At 40.6% G+C, this 15750-nt stretch overlaps 2 protein-coding genes across 3 annotated transcripts in view; both read right to left on the bottom strand.

Annotated features, from left to right (window-relative positions):
- SPOP (speckle type BTB/POZ protein) overlaps positions 1–15750 on the bottom strand; it is an 82553-nt gene that overhangs the window by 16568 nt on the left and 50235 nt on the right. For both annotated transcript variants that reach the window (XM_084749945.1, XM_084749946.1), the window contains 4 exons: positions 6495–6638; positions 5818–5939; positions 2416–2567; positions 2175–2302 (listed from right to left, as the gene is read on the bottom strand). In XM_084749945.1, the coding sequence (XP_084606071.1) occupies positions 2175–2302; positions 2416–2567; positions 5818–5939; positions 6495–6572 (480 nt within the window). In that variant the 5' untranslated portion in view covers positions 6573–6638. The remainder of the gene's footprint in view (positions 1–2174; positions 2303–2415; positions 2568–5817; positions 5940–6494; positions 6639–15750) is intronic.
- On the bottom strand, positions 6645–15451 carry LOC311579418 (large ribosomal subunit protein eL39-like). Its single transcript, XM_084749977.1, has one exon. The coding sequence runs from the start codon at positions 11300–11302 to the stop codon at positions 11114–11116; it is 189 nt and encodes a 62-aa protein (XP_084606103.1). The 5' UTR covers positions 11303–15451; the 3' UTR covers positions 6645–11113.

Raw genomic sequence — 15750 nt, 5'->3', positions numbered from 1 at the left:
ATGGCACACCTGGTTCTGTGGTGAGAAACCACGGCATCAGCAGAACCCAGCAGACGTTTCCCTGTTCAACATCTCCTCATTTCCAATGTGTCATCTCACTTCCCTTCTAAGTCAGTAAGGCAAATCTAAACTTAACTACAGGATTTCTCCTAAGAGATTTCATATGGGGAAGTGAAGAGAGAATGCTGGAACTCAGCCTCAGACCTAAGCATAGGGTAAGAGTAGCCAAGTAAGGGCAGGCCAAATGGTTCCCAGAGCACTATGACAGTCCAGGGGTTGGAGCAGCTGGAACAGTATGGAGAAAGAGGAAGAAACGTAGGAAAAAAGGAGGGGTCCACTGCAGACCTGCAGATGCTACAATAAAAGTCACAGCACTGCTACAATGCCAGAGGACTCAATTCAGAGAAGCTTCAAGACTGGCTTGCATTTCCAGCAAAATTAGAAATTTCCACTATCTTAAATTTTTTCTTGAAACGTAAGTCTTCAGCACTCAGGAGGCTAAGCAGGAAGAGAGTGGTGAGCTTGGGCTCCACCCTGGGCTATACAGATACTGGCTTAAAAACAAACAACAACAAAATCAAAAGGGCTGGGCATGGTAGCACAGGCCTTTAATCCCAGCAAGGAAGGAAGGAAGGAGGGCAGAAGGAAGGAAGGAGGGCAGGAGGGCAGGCAGGCAGGCAGGCAGGACCCCACAGATCCCTAGGATAGGCAACAGGCAAAGACTGAAACGAATGCGGTTTATACAATATCTAGCCCCAAGCAAGGCCACTACAGTTATTCTCATTGTACTCTCCAGGCAAGTGAGTGTGACCTGTAGCTAATAAGACTTACATGAAATTTATATTTCGAGTTCATTAAGCATAAAACAAATGCCACATTTCACATACTTACACAGATGCTGGTAGCCTACCATTTCATTCAGTTACTCAGCAATTAAAATGGAGAGGGAACAGCTAATGTGCAAGCTAAATTTTACTTTTTCAGTGTGCAACGTTTTTAATCATTAACAACTATTTGTTACAATCCACAAGCCCTCCGCCGCTTTGCTCATGAACGGGCAAGATTCCTGAGGGATAAGCTCCTGAGCTCCACAGGTGTGATATGCCTTTAGAATGCTCATCAGCTCAGTTCAAGCCTATTATTTGATGAACTAGCTGGCAATTCGGACTTTTGCCTGAACTCCTCCTCATGAAAGTACCATGGTTATTTGCTTCATTCTCAGAAAGCTGGTCCCTGACTATAAGATATACAGGGACACTAGTACTCTAGTTTACTGGATAGAACTTGCATTTCTAATTGTATGGAAGATGGCATGAAATGAGTCATTAAAATATACAGTATCAGCCGGGCGTGGTGGCGCATGCCTTTAATCCCAGCACTCGGGAGGCAGAGGCGGGCGGATCACTGTGAGTTCGAGGCCAGCCTGGTCGACAAAGTGAGTCCAGGACAGCCAAGGCTACAGAGAGACCCTGTCTCGAAAAACCAAAAAAAAAAAAAAAAAAAAAAAAAAAAAAAAAAAATAAAATATACAGTATCCATATTAAAAATCCCCTTTCACTTGGATCTTGGGTCAAGGAATTTTTCTAAGCTTCTCCACCTTTCAATCTGACAATAGCTAACACTCCCCATCTAAGGTACAAGTTTCCATGGCTCTCACCCTAGAACAAGTGACCTCCTCACTTTTCTATTTCATAATGACTCCAGCAAGACAAACCATGTACACTCATCTCCTGCAACACCTAGTCCAAAGAGCAGAAAAGAGAGCAACCCACAGCCAAACACCCCTGGATTTGCCACTCAAGAAGGAAGTTTAAGCAATAAACACATGAATTTAGTTGCAGTTGCTAGCCACTGCTCAGCTTGAAGTGTCAGACCTTCCAAGTATTGTTTGAAAAAGCCCACAGTTAAAAAAAAAAAAGTGAGGATCCTGACTCAAGCAACTCAAAACTGACAGATACAATCTTTGTTCTTACAAACAGTAACAAGTGGAGAGCTCAGGTGCCCAGCAACCTTGAAATCATAAGGCAGTTCAATCAGTCACATAAATAACTTGTACAGAACCACTCCCCTTGGGGATTTTTTTCATTCCACATCCTTGACACAATACAATTAAGCCTACCACCACACAGCAGGTCAGGGAATTGCCAGTCTCCGAGCAGAGCAAAAGGACTCACCTCGCAGAAGAGGGTGAGCTTGTCATCAGGGAGAAGCCCATTGGCCTCGTCCAAGAGAAAATCTCTACGGATGAATTTTTTGAATCCCCAGTCTTTGCCTTGCACGAACCTATAAGCTCGCTGACTCTCTGGGATGAAAAATGAAAAAGAGAGTCGTATTTAGAGTTACTCAAAGACTACTTCAAACCCACAACTTATCAGTGTATAAAGGTACGAGGCATGAAAGTAGAGAAACATTTACCCATAGCTTTGGTTTCTTCTCCCTTGGCATTTAGGATGGAGAACTTGAACTTTGCCCGAACTTCACTCTTTGGACAGCTGACCAACAACAGGTAAAGTGACAGGTAATCTTTGCTTTCTTCATCTAGCCCTTTTGGGTTTACTCGCAAACACCTGCTCAACACAGAAACAAATGTGGATCAAAAGAACACTGATGTCTCCTGCAGTCTAGCATGGGACATCAGAACCCAGAGGGGAAGAAGTGCTGTTATTAGGTTTTGTTTTTTTTAATTCTAAGCACCTTACCGGGACATTGACTCAACATGAACGTTAAAACAACTTTTCTACACCAATTTGGATCAGCTTTTAAAAACAGACAAAAATAAAGGGGCATTCGCATCCCTTACATCTCTGCCATTTCCTTTATAATTGCCAAACCATTCACTTGTCTTACCCTAAAATACTTAAGAGTTTTTTATTCTTTAATCTCAGAAAAGGTAGCCCTTATTTTATTATGGTGAAACAATTTTTTAAAAAGTCAGGGATCCTTTTAGAAACACTGTGGGAGGAAAATGTATTCTGGAGACGTATGCCCATAGTACATACTCTGTTTTGCTTGCCTGCCTGCTTCTCTAGACAGGGTTTCTCTGTGTAACAACACTGGCTGTCCTGGAACTCGCTGTGTAGACAAGGGTGGCCTCAAAGCTGCTTCTGCTACCCAAGTGTTGGGATAAAAGGCATGATCCCACGCCTGGCTGATACAGTCTCTCTTATAAGATATTTTATCGTGTGTGTGTGTGTGTGTGTGTATGTGTGTGTGTGTGTGTGTGTGTGTGTGAGAGAGAGAGAGAGAGAGAGAGAGAGAGAGGGAGACCTGTGGGATATGGGATCCCTCTGGAGCTGGAGTCAGGTGATTGTGAGCTACCCAATGTGTGTGCTCTGAACTAAATTCATATTCTCTACAGGAAAAGCAAGTATTCTTACCTGCTGAGCCCCTTTCTAACTTCCAGAAATTATATTTTAAGATTTAAAATAACAGACTCATTGTAGAAGAAGCACAAATAAAAGTAAACCTCTTATTCTATAGGGGAATGTTCTAAGCTTGGCTTCTAAATAAGAGTTTGAGATGACAATCTGTTAAAGATGATTCAAACAGAATTTAGACTGTACTTAACAGGTTCAACTGAGTTAAGTTGCAAATGTCATTAGCTGAAATGCATGGAGTTCAGACACTGCTCTACCACATAGAATACACAAGCTACATGTATCTTCAGGCCTTGCCAGGGTTATGTCACCTCTCTCAAACAGGTGGTCTAATTTAGTGCCTCTCTAGGGAGTACAGATGCCATATATAACACTGTTCAAGATGCTAGAGAGTTTTAAATATAATGCCTGGATTAAACATTTCGCTCAGTACTTAGTCTGCCATTTAATGTACAAAGTCAACAAATATTAAATTAATAAACTCTTCAGTGGGTTATCAGAGACCAAAGTTTTCATTCATGGACAAAGTATTTTAATCTTTGCTGGGAACATATGGTTGTATCCTTAACTACCTGCCCCAAAGTATTTTAATCTTTGCTGGGAACATATGGTTGTATCCTTAACTACCTGCTCCTATTCCTCAAGAGGGCACTGGGTGTAGAAGGCACTGACACTCACTCCTAGATCACATTCACCTGGCAACAGGCACTAGTTCAGGGACCCCAGACTTAACCCATTCAGTGCATGAGTGACACACACTGACTATACAGGCAATTCAGAGAAAGCTCAAACACGTGTTGGCATGTGGTAGGTATACCCATTGTTACTACAAGTACAGGGATGCAGCATTTGAGACAACTAACAGCATGGAAATGAGGTGTGCAATGTAACAATGTGTCTCCTGGATGAAATGTATCTCTACCATGCCAGTTACAAAGCCAAGTAAATCTCCATTATTGTTTAAAGTAGGCTAATATTATTAAGACAGGATCTTATGTGGTTCAGGCTGGCTTCAAATTCCCTATATAGTAAGGATGACTTTGAACCTTTGCCCTGCTCTCCTTTTTGAGAAACCGTCTCACTATATAAACCTGGCTGCCCTCGAACTTGCTATATAGACCAGGATGACCCTGAACTCAGAGATCCACCCTGTCATGTCCTGACCTACCCCTGACGATTTGGGGGATGAAAGGTGTGTGCCAGCATACTCAGCCTCCCCGTGAACTCTTGTGAGAGGTGAGAACCTTAGCCTCTGAGGAGTGGGATTCCAGGCGTCCACCACTACGCCTCATTTTGGGGATGGAGTCTAAGTCTTCATGTGTGTGCAGGCATTTTAAAAATCAAGATTTTATGTTAAAAAGTGTAGATGTGTTGCCAGACAAGATGGCACATGCCTTCTCCACCTCCCCGCAACCCCCCTGCGCCTTGGGTTTTAGTTTTTCGAGACAGGGTTTCTCTGTGTAGCATTGGTGGTTGTCCTAGACTCACTTTGTAGACCAGGCTGGCCTTGAATCCACAAAGATCTGCCTGCCTCTGCTTTCCACAGTGCTGGGATTACAGGCATGTGTCAGGCACGCGCCATTGCCATGCCTTTAATCTCAGCACTCAGGAATCAGAGGCAGGCAGATCTTTCTGAGTTCAAGGTCTGAGTACATGGTGAGTTTCAGGCCAGCCGATCCTACATAGTGAGACTGCATATCAAAACAAACAAACAAACAAAAGAAACCCACAAAAATTAGACTTGCTGCTTTTTTTTTTTTTGGTTTTTCGAGACAGGGTTTCTCTGTGTAGCCTTGGCTGTCCTAGACTCGCTTTGTAGACCAGGCTGGCCTTGAACTCACAGTGATCCACCTGCCTCTGCCTCCCGAGTGCTGGGATTAAAGGCGTGCACCACCACGCCCGGCCCTAGACTTGTTGCTTTTCTTGGAAAGCTAGAAAATCTGGTGGTAGTTAGCCCTTCACACAGAGCTCTGGCTAGCTAGAGCTCGGTGGCTATATATACTTACTGCATTGCCAAGAACTAACCCTCACACTGCTATGTGAAGCGTTTGCCCAGCCCTTGAATATTCCTTTAAAAAATTTAAATTAAACTTATTAATTTCTTTTGTATGTCTGTCGCCACGATTCAAGTATAGAGGTCAGAGAACAACTTGTAGAAATCAGTTCTTTTACTTCCACCATGTGGGCCCCAGGGATCAAACTTGAATCTTCATTTATATTATCCTACGCAACTTGAGTTTGTTAAACTATACTAAATTCATTAAATTATTTCAACCACTTGTTAGTGAGTACCTGTATGTATCTGGCACTATTCTAGGCAACGGGGATAAGAAAATAAAGCCCTGCCTTTAAGAATTTACATTCTGTCCATATCCTATTAAAACCAAGCATCACAGGCAACTTATAGAAAACGTTTACAACTAGAGGTGTTCTTCCTCACCATTTCAGTTTATCATTGGCTCCTGATGAAAAAGTTGAACTTTTTATGACTTCACCCATTTCCTCCCGGCAAAAACTAAAGTTATTGATGGTCCACATGTAGGAGAATTTCACTACCTTGATCTGTTGATAGAAAATTAGGAAGGAATTAAGTAGGATGTGGGCAACCTGGAAAAAACAGGCTGAAGATCAGACAGGCATCCTCCCTTCTCCCCACAGGAAGACATCAGCTCATTAACAGAAATTAAACAGACCTCAGTGACCTACTGTTTTGTAACTTTTCAACTTCTGAAAACACTGGCTAGAAGCAAGAAAATCACAGTCAAGGGAAGAACAGCAACAATAACAACCAAACACGGGCAGGGGAGAGAATGTCTAAAGCCTTGTGGTCCTAAAAGAGCACGTAATTGAGATGCCTGCCATTCCTGGGACTGCAAATCTCAAAACACTGCTCTAAGCTTTAGAACACACTCCTCTCAAGGAGGACGCAAATATCTAGCCAAGATCCCCTGCAACCATCATAGAAAACCGCCTGGGGGATTCAGAGTCCATGTCAGAAAAACAAGAAATGCAAGGCTAACAAGGACCTCATCTTGTGCTATTTGGCAGTTATGTCCCAGAGACACCAGGAAACTCAGAAAGTGATTGTCTTGCTTTGCCCCCTAGTGACAAACTTACCTGTGTATAGCACCAGCTCTCAGCCACAGGACCACTCGACATTTCTGCCGGAGGTGGAGGACTTGGAACCCTTGACATCGCCAGTTTGAAGGTTAAACTGGATTTCCAAAGTCAGGAGGCAAAGATTTCTGGTTTTTCTTCAGCCTGGTAAGATCCAATAATTAAAAAGACTTATTAGACATCTTTTAAAAACTGCTGGGCAGGCAGGGTGGCACACATACCTTTCATCCCAGTACTCTGGGAACAGAGAGGTAGGTAGATCTCTGGAATTTGAGGCCAACCTAGTCTACACAGCCAGTATCAAGTCAATATGAGTTACAGAGTGAAACAAAACAACAAGCGACCAACTTAACCCAAGGATATATTAAAGCACGGTTCTGAAAAGGCTGCTTAACAAAGAGTTAACAAGGTTAATACTAGATACCTCCTTGCCGCCAGAACCTTCCCTTAGGAGACAAATGCTCTACTCCCATTGAAAATGACCTTGGACTCTACCCTCCACTTTTCCTGGTCTCCCATGCCTCACAGCAAACTTAAGAACAGCCTTCTGCTCCACTCCTCTGCCAGCTGCTCTCTTAAAGGGCAACATTTTTGCACCTCCCTTAGAAGTGTTCCTTTCTCTGTAACACCAAGTCAAAAATGTCACCTGACTTTCTAGATTTTTCTTGCTTTTTCTGTTAATCACCTCAATCTCAATTTCTTTTTCTTTCTTTTTTCTCCCCTTTCTTTTTCCACCTGCCTCTGCCTCCCTAGTACTGGTATTAAAGGTATGTGCCACATCTGGCCCTCTTCATTTTTTTATTGGACCTTCTTCATTCAATGTTATTCCCCATGATTTAATTCTCAATATACATTCTTATGGCAATCATAATCCTTTCCACAACATCAAATTTCTGCCAGCACACACATTTCCAAGTCTCTTAAACTTACACTTTTCTTACAGCCCCCAGACCCCTTTCAAATATCTGCCGTACATATTATTTATTTGTTTGTTTTTTGAGACAGGGTTTCTCTGTGTAGCCTTGGCTGTCCTAGACTTGCTTTGTAGACCAGGCTGGCCTCCAGCGATCCACCTGCCTCTGCCTCCCGAGTGCTGGGATTAAAGGCGTGCGCCACCATGCCCGGCGGCTGCTGCTATACATCTCGATGGGATGCACTATTAATAAATAAAATCCAACTCAAAATTATTTTTAAAAAACTAAGTCATGGACTATCATAAAGGCTCAGCAGATAAAGGTACTTGCCACCAAGCCTACTGACCCTGAGTTTGAGCCCTGGAATCCACAAGGTAGGACAAACCAAGTCCTGCAAATTATCCTCAGACCACATGTGTGCCATGGCATACATGGCATCCCCATAAAAGAAATAAAATAAATGTAATAAAATTATTTAAAATGTTAAATTAGAAGCCAGCCATGGTGGTGCGTACCTTTAATCCCAGCACTCAGGGAGGAAGAGGCTGGCAACCGCTGTGAGTTCGAAGCCAGCCTGATCTACAAAGCTGAGTTCAGGACAGCCAAGGCTACACAGAGAAACTCTATCTGAACTCCACCACTCCCCGCTCCAAAATGTTAAATTAGGCCAGGTATGCTAATGTGTTCCTGTATTCCAGCACTTGGGAGTCAGAAGCAGAAGTTCTCCGTGAGTTCAAGGCTAGCTTGGTCTATATAGAGTTCTAGGCCAGCCAAGGCTAAACAATGAGACCCTGTCTCTCAAAACAAACAAACAAATGTAAATCAATGCAATGATGCAGGATATTTGATCCCATTGTGATCTTGAGATAGTGAACTGTAAAAAAACCTGTTTGTTTGGCATGTTTGAACCCTAACATGCACCTTTAATCTAAGAACTTTGATTAAGGTGTGGTTCAGCAAGCCCTAGCACACACCTTTAATCTGAGCTTTCTGTGCACAGGTCAAGAGGTGGAGCAAGAAACCAGCTGACAGGGATTGAAGAGTAGGAGGGACTTTGAGTTGAGGGGTATTTAATACAGCATTGATAATAAGAAAAGTGCTTTTAGGCTTTTGAGCTTTGAGCTAGCAAGCTTTGGCCTTTGAGCTAGTAAGCCTTTGCTTGGCCTTGGATTTTTTTTTTTTTTTTTGGCCTTTTCCTCCTGGGTTGTCAGCTGAGCTTAGTGAGCTTTTTGGTTTTTTTTCTGCTGAGATGTAAGCTGAGTAAGAAGGTCAGCTGGCTGCTTTCTCTTGCCTCTCTAAGTTGGCAGGTTTTCATCCCAGCATCTGGCTCCTGAATCTTCATTGGTAAATTCAAATAGTTGGGATTTTCATTTCTTTAAAACAATACAAAGTCAACGAGATACAGGATAGACACAGACACTCTCCCATACAGCTGGTAAGACAGTAAATCAACAAGCATACATGCTGGGTGATGGTGGTGCACACCTTTAATCCCAGCACTCGGGAGGCAGAGGCAGGCGGATCTCTGAGTTGGAGGCCATCCTGGTCTACAGAATGAGTTCCAGGACAGCCAAGGCTCCACAGAGAAACCCTGTCTTGAAAATAAACAAAGCAAAAAAAAAAAAGTATACTATGCGTGTAGGAATTTGGTCATATCTAGAAAAGTTTAAAGTACACATACCAAAGAACTTAGCACTCCCACTTTGAACAGAATGCACACTGCAGCAGGGATTGCCAAATTTGGAAGGCATCAGACTTACTTCTTAAGAAGAATGTTTATCCTACCCCCAAGAGTCTGATTCAGCAGTTTGGGATGGACCCAGAAACTGCATTTCTAGCAAGGTCTGCAGTGAACCTGCTGTGCTAGTCCTGAAACCACAGTGAGAACCATTGCCCTAGAGAAATCCTGCACTTATGCCAAGATGTGGACTAGAGTGCCAATGTGGCACCATCACAGGAAAAAGCCAGACACAGACCAAAAACCTTTTTAGTAAGGAACAGGTGAGTAAACTGGGTTATTTCCATATAATGGAAAACTATTTAGCATTTAAAATAACTAGATTTGTAACACAATGGTCATCAAACACAGTGCCACAAAAAGTTTTTGAAAGACAGTGCAGTACATTATTTCTGCAAATGTAAGTACTGGTACAGATAAAAGCATGTTGTAGAAGCAAAACAGTAACAAAAACATGGTAAGTTGTTACCAGGGAAAATGAAATTTGAAGATCCTGTAACTTTGTCTCTCATATTTTTGTTCTTAAAGACTTATTCTTATTTTATGTATACAGGTGTCTTGCCATGTATACATATGTGCATACAGATGTGCCCAGTGCCCAATAAGGCCCGAAGAGGAAATCAGATCCCCTTGAACTGGTGTTGCTATGTGGGTGCTGAAAATTGAACCTGTGTCCTCTGGAAGAGCAGCCTGTGCTACTAACCACTGAGCCATCTCTACAGGCCCTCCAACGTTTACTTTAAAATAAGGATAATAGGAAGCAAATAAGACAATACAAATCTGTTAAAGGTAACAGCTGCTTGAGTACCTACTATTCTTTAAACTGTTTGGCTTTAATTTTTAAAATGATGATATAGCACGTGTGCGTATTACATGTGAGCATGCATACATGTGTATGTGTGTATGCACACATGCCATGCTATGCATGTGGAAGTTAGAGGACAGCTCTTTAGAGTCAGTTTTCTCTTCTCCCTTTTACCTCCTGGGCTACCTCACCAATATGGTGCTGTCTGTCCTTTTTGCCTGGCTACTTGGAAGCTCTTTTTGACGCTTTATATTCCTGTTCTATAAGCTTTGATTTATATGTAATCACATATTCACTTGACATTAGTTTTAATTTCATGAATTGTCTTTACCTCTCTGAGCTTTTGTTTTGTTTTGTTTTGTTTTGGGACAGGGCTTCTCTGTGTGTAGCCCTGGCTGGCCTCAAACAGACATCTGCCTGCTTCTGCCTTCCAAGTGCTGGGACTAAAGGAGTGAGTGCCACTACCACCTGGCTGAGCTATTATATTGTACCTGTGTGTGCCTGTCTGCCAGAAGATGATTAAGGGTATCTTCCACGGCTCTCCACCTTAGTTTCTGAGACAGAATTTCTCCCTGAAATTACAACTGAAATTCAGCTAGGCTAGCTGTCCAGAATCTTTACACTCCAGGGATCCTCCTGTCTTTGCCTCCCCAGTGCTGGGATTACAGACATGTGCCATGTGCCATGCATGGCTTTTCATAAGTGCTAGGGATCAGAACTCAGCCCTTCATGTTTACTGACTGAGCTGTCTCCCAAATATTTTTTCAGTTTGCCTCAAATTCTGGTAGAGAATGGTATAAATGAAAAACAGCAAAATCATTCAAAAGTAATTCAACTCACAAACATCTGCTTAAAATTATCACTGGAAGGATTAATAATATATAACTATACCTATCCAGAATAAACATAAATGTGATTAAATGTTCCATTGGTCACAACACTACCCTAGAAGCATTTATAACTAAAGTGTCATTTGCCATCACAGATGAAGTTAATTGTCTTATACACATGGCATGCTGCTTCATTTAATCTTTCTTTTTTCTTTTTTTGAAACATGTTACATTTTATTACTGGACAAGCCACACCCCCGATTTAGACATGACCAAGTCTCCAGGTTAAAAACATTGAACTCCATCTGGTAGGACTGATGGATGACCATGACTCAGTATAAACCCTCAGTCTTGCCATTGTGTGAATACAGTCCCAGCTGGGTTCTCCTCCAGTGTCTTCTCTTGGAGTTGTACCTGATTTTGTTACCAGTTTTCATCCAAATCCACTGAGGAATGGGATGGTTCTGCTTTTGTTTCGTGGCCAGGAATCCCTTGATTCTGAAAGTCTTGTGAGAAGACATGGCGAGAAGCCGAGTCTGGTGTTTGGCGCACGATGGCAGAGGAAAGGAGACGACTCATTTAATTTTCCAAACTACTGCATTCACTCACTGCCTTGTTGTACAAGTCAAGAGATCCAGTGTCATAGGCTCGTTTGTCTAGTAACAAGTCATATACCTCAGGCAGTTTTACAAACCCCAGTTATCACTGCTGCTCAGAACAAAGCTTCAGATTTCCTATTTCTAGGCAGTGCAGCAATGAAGATGTGAATTTTACACTGAGTTAGGCGCTCACAACATGGCTCATGAGGCACTTGTTGGAGGTTACACTCCACATTGAGTCACCACATAATACTGATCTAAGCTTATTTTGAAGTTCTTTTGCTTTTTAACCTTCAAACTCATCTAACAGGTGACAATCTACAGGCCTGGGAGGTAGCTGAGTAGTAGAGAGCTTGCTTAGCCCCAGGTTCAATACCTATTGCTTCAACAAGTACAGAGTTTAAAAGTCTAGGAAAGACTTTTTTATTTTCCCCAAATGACATTTTGTTAATTCCCTAATTTCTTTTCACTGAGTATTACTCCATTACAACCAGGGATAAAGAAATACTAGTTTGTTGGGATTGGGCAAGTGTTTCTTTGAGTGGCCACTTTAATCTAGCAGCATGATTTTTTGTTAGTTTATTACAACAAAGTAATTTATTTTAAAAATTAAAATACAAATGTTTTTTAAAAATACTATTTTGATCTTAGCCATTCTCCCTTTAAATTTTTTTATTTATTTCATTTATTTTTTTGCCTTTGACTTATTTTATAATCAAGTCTTTCTTTGAGGAAAATATAAAAATAAAACACCACTTATCCATCTAAATGTCCAACCCACCACCTAGGAGAACTGGAGACTCATCTCAGCTCTGAGCTCTAACCACACAACCTGCTGGGTGGGAAATTGACTGGGATGGCAGAAGTCTAATTAATTTCACTCATAGTGGGCACCATGGGCAAAGTGTTCATCAGCAAAGTAACCTGGTGGTGCATGAACTCTATAGCACTTCATGCCAACCACTGCAGAAGCTCAGCAAAAACAATCTTGGGAAAGAAGAGACCTATTTGAGGGTCACAGTTTGCAAGAGACAACTAGAGCCAAAATATACTGTTCACAGCTTCACACAAGTTAAGGCATGACCATCCAAGTTCTCTAGTGATTGAAACTCTAGCACTGACAACTCTAGGTTGAGGATGCCTTTATGTACCACAATTTATTTTTCCGCTGACTATAAAATCCTTACCTATTAGGAAAGTTCTTCCTGGATTACAAAGAAAAATATTTCAGCATATTCCTCTCAACTCTAACGCTAGAGGCAGTGTTTCTAGCTAGTGTCCACCTCTGATGGGATGCTTTCTAGCACTACTATAAGACCTTGAAATCAACTAACCAACTTCTGAAAACAAATTAAGTCAATAAATATTTTATGATTTCTACCTAGAAGGTTAAACTATAGAAGGTAGACATAGGTAAGAGGGAAACATATTAATGCTATCATGCAAAAAGCAATGCTTTGAACTGAGTCTATACAGTTAACTTTTCAGCTGAACCACCTCTTCCTGCATTCTTGTAAACTTACAAACATCCTGCTGCCTATAATAGATTTTAAAGTTACTTAAATATAATTTGTATCTGTTCTTTGTATCCATCTCATTACCATCTAGCATAGTGAATAGAAACAAAGTTATTATTCACTCACTAAAAATATCAAGTTACTTCTGCTTTAGTTCACAGGAAATTTGCCCTCCCCAGCAGTCCCACTGCTGTCTCCTGCCCACTCAGTCCCAGCTCTGTGGTGTAGGGAGCAACAGCAGGGCCCAGACTGTGTGGGACCCCCACCAGGGGAGGGAGGGGTTCCACATGTTGGGCTGGGCCAAGCCCTCCAGAGGACAAAAAGGGGTAAGCCCAGGCACCAATGAGAACGGACCAAAGAGTTTCAGGGCAGCTCCAGTATATTCCAGAGTCAGACCTGAGCTCCAGGCATGCCTGAAGATGTCCCACTCCTGACATCCTGAGTGTCTGTCCACACATTGCATGCATGGTGCCCATACATCAAATACTTGTTCATGCAACCTCTCAAGTTTCCAAGACCATTTATCCTAGCTTGAATGCACAATGATTGCTGTTTTTAATGACACAGAAACATTTGAGCATTGTATTTCTCGCATCCCTCCTTGTGAGCACTAGACTTTTTCTGATTTTAGTCAGATTTTTGCTTTGATGTTTTGCTTTTGTATGGACACTCAGCAGAAAAGTACTTCTTGCCAGTTATCTATTAACAAAAACCTTTGATTTGTAGTTTTAAGGATTAACCCTCAAAGTTCTCTTCATAACTGCCTTGACGTTTGGGGTTCTGTTCTGTTAATTTTCTTTTGCTTTTTTGTGTTTTTTGTTTGTTTTTACTTTTGCATTTAAGACCATTAAATTTGATTTTGTTTTGCTCGAAAAAAAAAAAAATATCAAGTTACATTAAGTTAGCTAACTTTTCTGATGTTTGTAGTTCTTTTTTTGACAGATGTCTCTAAAACAGGATTTCAAACAACACAAAGAACATCAGATGTGTAGTGCAATGACAATCAGTAATTTGTTCTTTTGAATAAATGATAAATATAGGTCCAAACTCCTAGCCTGTAACATCAAGTCTCAGATCTGATAAATGAGGGGTTTGGCTAGTATGAAGTATATCTTTCTTTTACAAAGGAAGAAAGATTTACTGTAATTTATTTCATTTTAGAAATATATATCAAGTGGGCTAATTGACTGGGGTTAGTCAATAATTAATTTGGGCTAACTTCTTATATAATCAGAATACTTTCAAGATAGATATAGACAGATTCCATTAATAGTAAACAGAAAAGCCAATAGTTTATGTGTGGTATTCTCTGAACTAAGACAGAGTATCTCTGGAAAGTGTAAAACAGACAGCTTGTGCAACTACTTTAATTTTTCATAAGCATTCATTCCTTCATCATCAATCTAATCTAGTCATCCAGAGAATTAAAAAAATAAATCAATGCACACAGACATATATCTCATACATGCTGCATACATGTTATGAGTTAACTTTATATCCATCACTTTTTAAATGAAAAAAAATTTTTTTGTATGCCAAAATAGGTCATATTGGCAATTCCATGTGGTACAATATAATACCCAGTACGAACGAGCTGGGAATGTAGTTTAAGCTAAGAACAGAGCTTTCTGCCAGAGAACAGTTAAGAACTTTAAAAAGTCTACCTCTACCTTTCTTCTCTTTAAGACTTGTACAGTTTCTAAAGAAAACTCTTGAGGCCTATTTTAAACCCGAGAGACATTTCCATTCTCTAAAATATGAGATGCCAAAAATACTGTTGATTTAAAAAAAAACATATAAGAGACTTGAGTATATTTGTTTTCAAGAGGCTAATGTGACCTAAAAGGAGTTTCTGTTTCTTGCTTAGTGTGCTCAAGTATGTTCAGCCCAGGAAATAATTATTCATTACCTAGGGACAGGTCATATTGACATCTTTTGTTGCAATATTTGAATGAGTTTTGAATATCTGTTGTAAGTAAACTCTTTATATGTTCAGTCTAATCTAACGAAAACACTGGGATTTTATTATTTTTTTATTTTTAAATAGAGACACTTTTTGTTGTTGTTGTTGTTTTTGGAGACAAGGTTTCTTGGACTTGTTTTGTAGACCAAGTTGGCCTTGAACTCACAGAGATCTGCCTGTCTCTGCCCCCCAGAGCGCTGAGATTACAAGCGTTTGCCACCACGCCCAGCGAGATACTTCTTAAAGTTAAACTAAGAGCACTGAAGAGACCAAATAGTTGAGTGTCACTATTAAGCTTAGTTGTTTAGGGATTAAGATGTCTTTAGGTCTAGATAGATATTTTAAGTTGATAGAGATGAGATATGATACATATTGAGTTACATTCAGAATTTTAGACTCACCGAGATAGGAAAATGTTTTCTTCAAGGTTGCCAAATACAAGCAGCTAAAACATTATGAATGTAACATGAATGTAATTCCTGAATGTTCTGTGGTTCTTTTGCTGTATGTAGTTTATTTTATATAGGTGTAATAATATATAAATGTATATGAAAAATGTTTAATTAATAAAAAGATTTAATATATTGAGATGGAGAGATGACTCAGTGGTTAAAAGCGCTGCCTGCTCTTCCAGAGGTCCTGAGTTCAATTCCCAGCAACCACATGGTGGCTCACAACCATCTGTAATGTGATCTGATGCCCTCTTCTGTAGATAAAGTATTCATATACAATAAATAAATAATTTTTTTAAAAAAATCAAAAAGATTTAATATATAAATAAATACAGGCAATTATAAGAAGAAGAAAAAAAAACAGCACTGAAGAGAGAGCTCAATCAGCAAAGGAAAGGCTGGGGTTTCTTACATGTCTAACCAGTTCACATTCTGTAC

Source organism: Acomys minous (assembly GCF_964271855.1).
Source record: "Acomys minous genome assembly, chromosome: 12".
Lineage (NCBI taxonomy): Eukaryota > Metazoa > Chordata > Mammalia > Rodentia > Muridae > Acomys > Acomys minous.
Note: the sequence above shows the minus strand (reverse complement) of the source record. Positions and strands in the feature narration are given on the sequence as shown.

Excerpts from the sequence above, each read along its gene's own strand:
- LOC311579418 (XM_084749977.1), bottom strand. The coding sequence starts at position 11,302 with ATGTCTTCTCACAAGACTTTCAGAATCAAGGGATTCCTGGCCACGAAA.